Raw genomic sequence first — 13,183 nt, forward strand, 5'->3', positions numbered from 1 at the left:
TTGCTCAAAACTGCCAGAAATGGTAGATCGTGGTAAAAACGTCATATCTCTCAAATCGCTTGGAGTTTTCGACTCTACTTTTTTTTAAATGAAACTAGACTCGAAGATCTTTCTTTCGGTATGAGTCTCGAGTCCAGGAGATGTCGGAGTCAGAACATTTTAAATTTTGAAGTTGAGTCAGTTTAAAAACAGAGCATGTTTTGATGATGTTTGTTGTGATTTCTTATGTGCCTTATGTGATTGTGTTGCCTATGTGTTTGAATGAAGTTAGACGAGTCTTATATGAGAGATAAATCGAGACTTAGAACCATGTTTTTCTTGAAACCTATCCTTGAACTTAAGGATGTGAGATGAGTGGAGAGTTATATAGAGTTGAGTAAGGAAATAGAGTATGAGATAGAGCATGAGTTAAGGCTTGAGAGTTAGCCAATGAGTTTCTAATCGAGATTCATTTTATGACATGAACCTTCGATGATGATGATGATCCCTGAAGACATGAGAAGAGCAAGGAAGTAAGTAACTCCACTTTGACGGGAGATTTTGAGTAAGGTCTTCAGGTGGGCAATATTTTGAGTATATGTTTATCGTATGAGTTTTCTAAAAATGATTTTATGATGTTATGAGATTAACAAATGTTTTGAGATAAATGATATTTGAGAACTGTTTGACTTGCCAATTTTTGATGTTGAGCTTGTGTGTTACCCTCTACTGATGAGACGAATTCGGTCCTGCCTCAAGCGGGATTTTGTGCACAGAGGTGACTGCGAGCCGTCTTCGGGTCGGCCAGTCACGGTACTTGAGAGGGAGGCCTACTTCTCAGTACCTTTGATGATGAGTAGTGGATGTGGTACATACATGATGAATGTTTAAACTGCGCAGTTACTTATTTATGATGTTGATTATGAAAACTGCATGCACAGATTCATTGATGCTAACTTATTTCTGTGTATTGCTGAGATGAGGCAAGCTTCAAATTTATAGCTCTATGAGCAGCTTTGTTTTTCGGCGATATGTCCACTGAGTATTTATGTACTCACGCCCTGCATGTATTTCTAAACGTGCAGGATAAGCGGAGGGGGAGTATGGTGCGGTGCTGGTGGAGAATGTTTCGGGTTGACGTTTTCTTTCTCTATCGTATGTCTGTTTTGTCGATAGAGTTTTGATATGAAGTTATGTTAAATAGAGTTTGATGTTTAAGATACTTAGTTTCCTTTGAAAATCAAGCAATACACTCACGGTTATATGTCTTCATACATATAATCGATTCGCCTTTTGCTGCGATACTCTGCATATTATTCCTCATTATGAAAAATGAGCTATACCCGTTTTGTTTTTGTTCGTGAAATTCCTGATAATTAAAAAGATATAACGGTGTTGACGATTTTACCCTTGGTTTTATTTATGATGATTTTCTTAACACCCTTTTGATGTGAGCTTCCGCTTGATGTTTGACCTATACATCTTGTCTTTTATTCCTTTAAAATAGTCGTATCGATACTCGATCCCCGCTATTACTAGTGTCGGAATCGGGCTGCGACAGAGTGGTATCAGAGCAGGTCGTCTGCTCTGAGTTAAATGCTTGATTGAGTTGAGCTTTTATTTGCTCTTATTTATGAGTTGAGTACTAGTCTAATTTGAGTTCTTAGACTGGTTTGAGAGTCAGTCGAAACAGAACCCCAGCACCCCATCTCCTCCGACTTATCGAGGTAAGAGCTTTTGATGTTTTCTTTTCCGCTTTCATGCTAAGTTTTGAGTTGACCCACTAATGAGTTATGTGATGTTTGATGGCGGAACTATCTGAGCATGATGAGAACCATGAGTTGAGGAATATTTGGGAGTCATGTTGAGGCTAGTATAGCCGTTGCTCCACCGGACCAAATAAGAGAGAGTATGTTGATGATTGTGGTGGAATACCAAGTAAGTTTCGTATCCACTTTTGAGAAACACGATGTTTTTGTTTTCAGAATGCAGCGTATTGTTGAAAAAGCAACGAAACGCTGGTTTAGAGAGTATGAGCCAGATAAGGACAATACGCTAGGAGAGTTTCTAGCGCATTACCATCGACGCAGGTAGAGGGTTATTCCCTACGGAATCGACGGAGCGGAAGCCATCGATCTTCTGATTCCGCGGTTACCACCCACGTGGGGAGTTTGGGCGACAACATTCGTCCCCCTATTCGTGGGCACTACGTGGTTGGGAGGAGTGAGGTATGGTGACATTAGCGGTTTAATCACGACGCTCGGCCTTTGTTTTTGCGTTCGGCGATCCCCCTGCACCGCCGTACGAACTGCCCGATGGGCCAGTCCAGGGTGGAGAGTTAGTGGTTGCACCCCCACTGCCAGATGAGCCTTACCCAGGTGCACCACCACCCCTTAGTGAGCCGATGCCGATTATACCTGAGCAGACTGTTTCAGATCCGATAGTTTTCGAGACGTATTCACCGGTTGTGGAGCACAATCCGTTTTCGTTTTTGGCGATGATCACATATCCTAGCGCCGACTTACCATTATGGGAGTTGACCCCGGTGACGGCGCCTTTACCAGTGCTACCTATTAGGTCAGCACCGCCGATTGGTTTTAGAGAGCCTCAGATTCAGCGAGTATCGGGGCCATCCGATTCGAGAGTTGCCCCAGTACTAGATTCCGACATTTTGGCTTTACAGCCTTACACGCACCAACTCCACTATCCACCTTATCGAGGCGCCCAAGAGGGAGGATCTCGACCTGCACGGTCAGACAGCGATGAGGAGGATCCGGATGAGGAAACTCCGGATATGACAGTTGAACGCGGGCGAACCCAGCCTTTTTTTTGCATCAGGTTGCGGACGACGGCACCGAGACATGGGTTTCTATTCCCAAGGTGCCGGTTCACTATCTGATGTATGACACGGATGTCGAGGATGAGCCGAGCGACGATAGCAAGTATCGGGTCATAGACGAGTGTGAGGAGGAAGAGTCTGAGCCGAGTGAGGATGCTCCGACTGATGATGATAGGAGTAGGATATCAGGTGATGACGAGATGGGAGATTGATAGATGACGACCGAGACTATCTAGAGATGTATATGTATATATATATAGTAATGCATAGCTGATGTACATAGCTAGAAGCATAGTATAGAACATATATGACGCTTAGCCCTATGATGCTTGCATAGCGAGAGCATCATCATAGTATAGGGCGTTTTGTACACAGAGAACCTTCGTTTTTGTGTAAGACCTCAAAAGAGAGGCAATTCTTCCTATGATATAGAGATGACATTGATGACTAGAAAGCTTTATGTCACATCATAGTTTTGAGATTGATAATTTAATGCATGATGTTAGATGAACGATAGAGATAACAAGAACTATGAGAATTCTATATGAGAAATATAGAATTGAGTTGAGATATAGAGAACTGAGATGAGAATTTAGAGATTTTCATCGCGATTTATAGACACAACCCTAATAGGGCGAACGTATTATGGAGACCTCATGGGATGCATAGATACTATTGACCAATTGTACTTCGTAATAGAGGTACTTTCACCGGGACCACGTTTAACATCGCTAAGAGTAATTATGAGAGTATACTTATTGAGTTCCTATCCCGCTTGGTCATTTTTAAATTTTTCTGCATCCATTTGAACTCCTACATGAGATGAACTATTTGCTATTGAGAAATTTTTTTCAGATCCACTGTGTTCGAGCCTGAGTCGTTTGTGTTGGAAATCCTTACCCCTTGTATTAACAGTGGACAAGTTATTCATTTTCCACTTAGTGGATTGCGTCTACTTCCAGTATTGATTTACTCCCATCATATCATACCTCAGTTTTTATCTTAGTTTCTGTTCTAGCTTTTGATCTTCCTTTGATTGTAACTTCTTCATTATCCTTGAGATAGCACTGGCTACTATGGAAATATTCCATTACTTGAGCTCGTCTTGTTCAAGATCAGACATTTTTATTCATCACATCCTAGTCCCTACCACATCCGACAAAATTTAGGAATGTCTAGGTAACTAGGATGGCATAACTAGAAGAGTATTTGGTAGAAAACACGAGTTATGGGAGCAGTCGTAGAATATTAGTACGGGACGAGCACAACTGTTCGATTATGGATTTTCATATATTAGCCAAGTCTGTAGAAAGCTAACCATTTCGAGGATGAGAAGAAGTAATGCTAAGCCAGAACAGGCAATAGCAGATATAAGGAGATCGAGATGACAGATTAGAACATATGACTTTTTCCACGATAGTAGACTGAGATGACGACTAATATAGAAGTAGCATCGTCGTCGTAGTACGGGATGTTTTATTTCCGTTATGCCCCGAAATTAGTAAGAGTTCTCGAAAGAGAAGATTTTCTTATATGTCTATACGACGATGATCAGAGAGTCTCTATGTTTGAGTAGAGTTTTGAGCTGATGTTACGATGATAGACATGAGATATGTCTTTGACGTTGAGTTATGAGAATTTAGAAAATAATATGATGTTTAGTAAGAGTCTTATGATTCGTGAGTTATGAGAATTAGTTCTAAGGTTGATACATGTCCCCTTAGGCTTTGCCGAGAAAAAGAAACCGATTGAAGAGAGAAATAGAGTTGATGATAAGAGATAAGGCAATAAAACCGTAGCTGAATACGAACGTCAATTTCGCGACTTGGTTCGGTATGCCACATATCGAGGAGAGATGAACAAGAAGATGTCAGAATTGTTTCGATCAAGTTTGAGATAAGAGGTACGAGACGATTTAACGAGTCGAAGTGCGGTTATGTGTACTGGAGCATTAAATAGAGCATTGGATATAGAACTGGCAATATAGCCAGAGGAAACGATTTAAGCTCCAGCACCCCAAAACGGTTATGAGCATTCGAACATTCAATCTATCTTTTTCTGGACGAGGGCAAGAAGGAAAGAGAAAATGGGACAGAATACCTGCTACACCTGCGGAAGGATCGGACAACACTCCAATCAGTGTCCAAATCGTCAGCAAAGTGGATGCGGAGGAAGGCTGAATCAGTACCAACCGCAGCTCAAAGCGATGGAAGGAGCCCTACCGCTACCGCCCCCACAGCGACAACAGCCAGCCTATCGACCACGTCAGTCAGGAAGGCAGCCGCCAGGAATGGAAACATGCTCTATAGCAGCAGAAATATGAGGGATGCTAAAATCCTCCTTTGGAGTAGAGGGCTCATCAACTGCTATTTTCTCAATCTCCTCATCTTTCTCCTCGACATCCTGCAGCTTGGAATATGACTGATGTTGTGCACGCCTGTCCGATTCTTCGAGCAATCTTTCAAGATCTTCCACTATACGCCTATACTCTGAGGGACACATCAATCAAACATCAGGAGCCATGAAATAAAAAAAATTAAAGAAAAGCCTGAAATAATGCCTAAGTCCTATCAGGAATATTAAAGTAAATTCTACACACTCTCCGGCAACGGCGCCAAAAAGTTGATCACTAATTTATTAGCAACAAAATACCGCAACTAACACGGTGCAATTGTAGCAAAAATTGGTAACCGAGTATCGTATCCACAGGGACTGATAAACGAAATTACTCTAACTATTCCCTAAACAGACACTGACAGTAGACAGGCAAAGCAAATAATACGGTGAATCAAATACTCAACTTAATAAAATAAAATCTAAACAACAAAAAAACAATGATAAATAAATCAAATATTAAAAGACTCTGACCTAGGGATGCACTTTTACTAATTAACTACATGCATTTAATCTATTGATTCAATTACCAATTTAATCCAACCCTGATGAGAGATCACAAAACTATTCACAAGCTTCTCTAACGAACACCTATGAAAGTAGATTAATTTACCCCCCTTCACATTCAAGACTCCAAGGAATAAATTAACTCCCAAGCGTACACAAAGAATAGCTCCCTATAGTTTCACATATCCCATTCAAGTGTCAAGGCTACTACTATAACATGCATTCCTGAATCGGCTGAACAATTATCGCATTCAAGACTCAAACTGAACAGCTAGACATGTAAATTATTGGCCAAATAATTCACAAGAAATTAAGCACCAGGAATCATGAATCACAAGTTGGAGGGCAAATTGATATCAATAAATCATACACACATAATTAATCAGCTATGTACAAACCCTAGGTTCAGATGAAAGAACTAGCTGGACATCATAAAATAAAATAAAAGCATAAATAAAAGAAAGCAATTGAATGAAATAAATAAAATAGATAAAACCCGGAAGAAATTCTGGATGAACAGCTTGAATCTTGAATCTTGCAGGAAAAGAAATCTAATCTATGAAAGCATTAAAATCCTAAGTCTAAAACTGAAAAATATGAAAAGAGGTAAAGAGATGTGAAAAGATGTGTCTAATAGATCAGGGAAAGGACCTATATATAGGCACAGGAGATAAATACAGTGTAGAACTCGAAAATACTGAGAAAATATAAAAAACCCGAAAATTCCCGAAAATTCGGAAATTTCCGTCAACACTATTCACTGTTGTGCGCGACTTTCTTGTTTTGGCCATAACTTTCTTGTCCGAACTCCGATTTACGATCCGTTTGCACTCACGAACTCCTCTTGAGACGAACTACAACTTCTATTTCTGATAAGGTTTCCAAATTCCATCTAAAAAATCCTGTAAAATCTATCAAAGTTCAAGCAAGTAACATAGTTCACAAGATAAAGCAATAAAAGTACAAAACAATCATCGAACACTCAATTCCTTATAAAAATGACATCATATGAACACTAAAAACAATGGAAACATGAGTGTTATCAGATTTCCATGAAATAAGAGAAGATCCAAGGAAAACCGCAAAACCTGTGACAGAGCGTCTAGTGGTTGGACAAGATGCCCAATCTGCATCAGAAAAAACAGAGAGATCAACGCTTGAGTTCTTGTCAAAAAAGAGCCCATGACCAATGGAACCCTTAAGATATTTCAACACTCTTTCGGCAGCTTCCATATGTCCTGTGCAGGGCTTGGCAAGAAACTGACTGAGAGTGTGGACGGCGAAGGTAATGTCTGGTCGCGTCAAACACAGATATAGGAACCTACCAATCAGCCTTCTATATGAAGTGGAGTCTGTCAAGAGAGGTCCTTCGTCTAAAGACAAGTGTTTTCCAGATTCCATGGGGGTAGAAGCAGGACGACAGTTTAAGAGACCTGCATCCTTAAGTAAATCCAACACGTACTTGCGTTGACATAAGTAAATCCCTTTGTTGTTGCGGGCGATCTCAAGACCCAGAAAATAACTAGGTTTACCAAGATCCTTGAACTTGAAATTAGTGCTCAGAAAATTTTTGAGGGAAGTAACCAAACTGTCATCATTGCTTGCGACCAATATATCATCAACATAAACAACTAAACCAAGAAAACGATCTTGATCCTTCATGTAGAAAAAGGAATGATCACAATCCGATTGAGTTAAGCCAAACTTACTGAGAACCTCTGAAAATTTGAGGTACCATTGCCTCGAGGCTTGCTTGAGGCCGTATAAAGATTTCTTTAATTTGCATACAGAACCAGCAGGATACGGCTGCCCCTTTTCATCAAGTAAGCCGGGAGGCAAATCCATGTAAATATCCTCCTCTAGATCACCATAGAGGAAAGCATTGTTAATATCTAAATGAGTAAGGGACCAACCGTGGATGGCTGCAAGAGATAGCATAGTTTTGACTGTGACAAGCTTGGCCACCGGAGAAAAAGTGTGAAAATCAACACCCGCTTGTTGAGTGTAACCTTTGGCCACAAGACGAGCCTTATATCTGTCTAAAGAACCATCAGCAAAGAATTTTGTACGAAACACCCATTTACAGCCAATTGTCAGCTTGTCAGGTGGAAGCAAAGTAATAATCCAAGTATGATTGCGAACAAGAGCTTCGAGCTCCGCATGCATGGCCTGCCTCCATTCAGCATACAAAGATGCTTGATGATAGGACGAGGGTTCAGGAATAGAAGAAAGAGAACACACCAATCTATAGTATGGTGAAGATAACCTAGAATAAGAAATGTAATTATGGAGAGGATAAGGAGAAGAAGAGACTTGATTACAGATGTAATCGGATAAGTGAGCTGGAGGTTTGATGACTCGACCAGCTCGAGTAACAGGACGCGGTGAAGAGGGAGGAAGATCTGGAGGATTAGCAGTATCATTGGAAGATGCAGAGGCACCAGAAGGAGAAGTAATAGGAGGTGTTGACTCTGGAAAGTTAGTATTATCAGTGGGAGCAGGAGGAATAAGACTATCAGTGGGAGTGTGGTCAAGAGGAGGAAAAGTAAATTGTGGAGTAGGAAAAATGGATGGTGATAAGCGTGAAAAAGGAAAAATATGTTCATGAAAGACCACATCTCGGCTAATCTTGACTTGATTAGTGGCAAGATCTAAGACTTTATACTCTTTGTAACCCGGTGGATAGCCCAAGAAAACACATCTAGAAGCCCGAGGGGAGAATTTAGTCCTGTGTCTGTCCAATGTTGAGACAAAACAAAGACAACCGAAGACTTTTAAGTGAGAGTATGTGGGGGATTTCTTGAACAGCATTTCAAATGGAGTGTTGTGGTTAGGTAGGACAGAAGAAGGTATTCTATTGATTAAGTATGAAGCAGTATGAATACACTCACCCCAATAAGATAAAGGAAGATGAGACTGAAACAAGAGACTTCGAGCCACATTGAGGAGATGTTGATGTTTGCGCTCAACTCGAGCATTTTGTTGAGGGGTGGCTACACAAGAATGATGAACTATTGTTCCATATTGTGTGAACAATTCCCCCAAACTAAATTCGGGTCCATTGTCACATCTAAAGATTTTAACTCTTTTCCCAAAATGTGTGAGGACAGTGCTAAAGAATTGAGTGAGCACAGCTTTAGTATCAGATTTGTGCTTCATCAAGAAGGTCCAAACGAACCTAGAGTGGTCATCTACTATGGTCAGGAAGTAGGAGTAACCTTGCACAGTGGGAGTTTGATAGGGGCCCCAGATATCACAGTGAATAAGATCAAACACATCAACTGAAAAATGCTCAGAATTAGGAAAGGATAATTTCTTTTGCTTTGCTAAAGGGCAAATATCACACAGAGAATGTTTACAATTGGAAAGAGATAAAACTCTTGCTAACATTTGAAGTTTGTTTGAAGAAAGATGACCTAGCCTAGAATGCCACAAGTCGGCAGAAATAACAGCTGACACAGCTGGAAACTTATTGACTGTAGAATGGCTGATTTGGTTGAGTGGAGTTGCTTCTAAAACATAGAGGTTTCCAATGCGGCTACCCTTCCCAATCACAGTCCCCGGTGAAGCTCCCTGTATGGTAAAGGTGTCATGTGTAAAGATTACTGAGCATTGGGAAGAGGCAGTAAGAGCACTGACAGAAAGAAAATTATATGAAAAACTAGGAACACATAGGACAGAAGTTAATGTAAGTGTTGGAGTGAGAGTAATGCTTCCAGTACATGTAACTTTGGCATTACTTCCATTGGGAAGATTGACATGTGTATTATCAGTTTTGACAGAGGAATGGAGGATGGATGCAGAGTTACATACATGATGAGTTGCTCCGGTATCAAGCAACCAAAAAGATGAAGTAAAGGATGAACAAATAAGAGGTTCTAAGGAGATTGTACCACTGAATGGAGGAGAGGTCTGTGCAGCAGCAGAGTTATCTCCTGTCTCTTGTCCACATACTGGAACCGATGCAGATACAGAAGACCCCTGCAGTTGAGACTTGAGATAGGCAACTAGCTGAGCCATATCAGATGATGAAATAGAGCCAATTCCATTCTGTCCAGTTGCATTTTAACCTGCACTTGTTTGATTCACAGATCTAGAATTAGAATCATGAGTAAAACCTTGTGATTTTCCTCTACCTCTGCCATATCCTGGAGGATAACCAATGATCTCAAAACATTTATCCACCGTATGATTCGTTTTTCCACAATTGGTGCACAAGAACTTTCCCCTGCCTGGTTTACCTCTAGCATAACCGGCAGCATTTATCAAGGAACCAGAGATATCTCCATTCCCAGAAGTCAAAGGAGTTGGAATGAAATCTATAGATCGTTGCTTTTCCTCTTGCAACACCAAGGCAAAAATCTTAGATAGTGACGGAAAAGGCGTAGTAGATATAATTTGAGATCGGATCTGAGAATAGGATGCATTAAGACCTATTAGAAATTGCATCGAGCACTCTTGCATTTGAAACTCATTCCATTTTCGAGAACTGTTGCAGCGACAATTTTCACAAATACACCAACGTACAGGTTGATAATCACGATATTCATCCCAGAGCACACGTAGTTTGGTAAAATAAGCACCAACATCATCAGAACCTTGCTTAAGAGTGAAGAGTTGTTGTTTGAGCTGACAAATTCTGGCTAAGTTACCTTGTGAGAATCGATCCTTGAGATCATTCCATATGTGAGCTGCATCATCGATGTAGATGATGCTTGAGCTGATTTCAGGATTAACCGAATTGCGGAGCCATGAAACAACCATGCTATTACACCGCATCCATTGAGTGAAAAGCAGATCTGAGTGGTGTGGGCGAGGAAGCGAGCCATCGACGAAGGCGAGCTTATTTTTGGCAATAAGTGCCGTGATCATTGAACGATTCCAGCTTGTATAATTTGCTCCGTTCAGCTGCTGAGTAACCAGTTGGACTCCGGGGCTATCGCTGTTCGGAAGAAAATAAGGATTGGACGGATCGTCATAAGGGGGATTTTTGGCAGGCGTACCAGGCGCCATTGAAGAAGAAGTAAGATCAGCGGAAGACTATTTAGCTCTAGATACCATGTTGAAGAAGATGATGAAGCATAAAGGTAAAATCTTATTGATAACTTGGGAAGAAAACTTAAGCAACAAAAGAAAGATTACAGCTATTTATAGCAAATGAAAAATGCAGAGAGCGTGAGCTTCTAACGGCACACATGCCAGCTCAGCCAAAAGATGCTAACGACGTGCATGACAAAAGTTAACGTGCATGTGTGTTCTAGAAGCTTTCTTATTTATATTCTAATAGAGGGTAATCTCACGGCTATGGGGACAATTCCTAAAGAATTTGGGTCCAAATCCATCCGCACCGGCTTCGATTTGGGGCAAGAATTATCGCTGTTGCTAGCTGCGAAGAATTCAAGGAGGATTTTCCCAAAATCAGAGCTCGATGCATCAATCTCCCTAGATCCAAATCCAGCAGATTCAAGTGTCCAGATTCGAGAGAAGGGGGGTTTCCAGATTCCGACGAGAAGGGGGGTCCGATCCGATCTCTCATGGGCAGGGAAGATCTTGGGGGTTTCCAGATTATTTTGGAGGTTTCCTTTCGGATCTAGTTCCTCATCTTGGCCAATAATGTTTTGGGGTGGGTTTTGGTCTAATGGCTAATCGAAAAAATGGAGGTGCAATTCACATATCAGACTGACTGCATCAAGCGCATAAATATCGGCGACCAATCGCCAAGCTAAATCCTGTCCTCAACTTTGCTAAGGAATTTCCTTCTCCAAGGAGTTCACCGATCTGTCAAACGACGTTGGCGACGAAGATTCCGGCGGCCTCCGCCGCGTCGCCTGAGGGCCTGAAACTCAAGTCACCAATTAATCTCTGCTCAGCTCGGGCCTTTTAGCCGTCGTCGGCGTTGTCATCAATCACAATGTTTACGGATGGAGCTCCTTCTTGAAGCACAACATGGATAAAGTCTCAAGAAGATGGGCTGGAGGAAAGAGCTCGAAAGGGATCGAGACAGGGGCTGGGTCCAGGATCAGAGAGGAGGCACAAATGCGTCAGACGGTCCTGGCCCTCAACGGGCTGACCTTCAACATCCTTTGTTACCAGTATCGACACTAAGAAAATCGAAGAAGAAATCGCAGCCATGGCTCGGCTTAGCTTGAGGAGGGAAGATTTCTCTTTATTGTGGATTTTAGTCTCAATCCTTTAATTTCCATCCATTTTATCTACAGCTTGACTGATTTCATGCAATCTTTTGTGTAAAGGCACACCAATATTAAGAACTCTATGCTGTGTTGCGACAGAAATGATTTACGGTCTGGCAGTGTACAATTGCATTTCTGCAAGGTTCGGACATGGGTCTGGGGTTAATTGTAGATCAGCTTTGGGAACTAAAGCTTGGAGAGCTTCCGGGTCAGCTCTTCCGGGTCAGCTTTTCAGCCCTGCTCGGGTGCATTTTCAGCTCTTCTGGGTCACTTCTCGGCACCAACTTTTTTAGCCCTGTTCGGGTGTCACATTTCCAGCCCCGCTGGGTCACTTCTCGACGCCGGCTTTTCAGCCCTGCTCGGGTGCATTTTCAGCCCTTCCGGGTTTCCTCTCACAGCGGATTTCCAACCCTGCCCGGATCTCCTCACGAAATGGGCTTTTCAGCCCTGCTCGGGTGCATTTTCAATTCTTCCGGGTCACTTCTCGGCACCGGCTTTTCAGCCCTGCTCGGGTGTATTTTCAGCTCTTCCGGGTCACTTCTCGGCACCGGCTTTTCAGCCCTGCTCGGGTGCATTTTCAGCTCTTCTGGGTCACTTCTCGACGCCGGCTTTTCAGCCCTGCTCGGGTGCATTTTCAGCCCTTCCGGGTTTCCTCTCACAGCGGATTTCCAACCCTGCCCGGATCTCCTCACGAAATGGGCTTTCAGCCGTGCTCAGTGCTTCTTCAAGAAATCTTTGACGCTCAGGTACAGGCAACACTGACTAGGGACAATCGAGTACCAGATCATCTCGGTAGGGAATCTACTGTCTTGAGAACATCCTCATCTATATTGCTACTTTTTTACCACTCATTGCTCACCGGGCAAGTGAAGGGAACCAGTTGGTAATTATTGGTTTGATTGGGTTCATGCCAAATCTCAAAGTTAGCTGAGCAGTTTGGAGTATCTGTATCTTGTTCCCGGCACTCACTTGGATGTATTGCCTCGTGGGAGACCAGAAAGATAGGGCAAAGATGTGAGTTCATTGAGAATGTTGCAGCATTGTCTGAACATGATAATATTGTGAAAGATAAAATTGTCAGGCTGTTGGTGTACAGAAATTGGTCATACTCAAAAAACCTATGCTGTTAGAATATTGTATTTGTGCAAAGGGATCACTGAGGAAATTTATTATGTTTAAATTTGAATATATACTCCTTCAGACTTTGAAACTTCTAAATTTTTTGACTATCAAAATAGTTTTGGATTTGTTTATTGGGACTTCTCTGATTTAT

The 13,183-nt window shown here is 41.8% G+C and overlaps 1 protein-coding gene across 1 annotated transcript; it reads right to left on the reverse strand.

Moving 5' to 3' along the window:
* Nucleotides 1-9,784: 9,784 nt before the first annotated feature.
* LOC131026045 (uncharacterized) lies at nt 9,785-10,732 on the reverse strand. Its single transcript, XM_057955822.1, has one exon. The coding sequence runs from the start codon at nt 10,730-10,732 to the stop codon at nt 9,785-9,787; it is 948 nt and encodes a 315-aa protein (XP_057811805.1).
* Between the last annotated feature and the right edge of the window lie 2,451 nt (nt 10,733-13,183).

The sequence above is a fragment of the Salvia miltiorrhiza genome, chromosome 5 (assembly GCF_028751815.1).
Source record: "Salvia miltiorrhiza cultivar Shanhuang (shh) chromosome 5, IMPLAD_Smil_shh, whole genome shotgun sequence".
Lineage (NCBI taxonomy): Eukaryota > Viridiplantae > Streptophyta > Magnoliopsida > Lamiales > Lamiaceae > Salvia > Salvia miltiorrhiza.

Excerpts from the sequence above, each read along its gene's own strand:
- LOC131026045 (XM_057955822.1), bottom strand. The coding sequence starts at position 10,732 with ATGGCGCCTGGTACGCCTGCCAAAAATCCCCCTTATGACGATCCGTCC.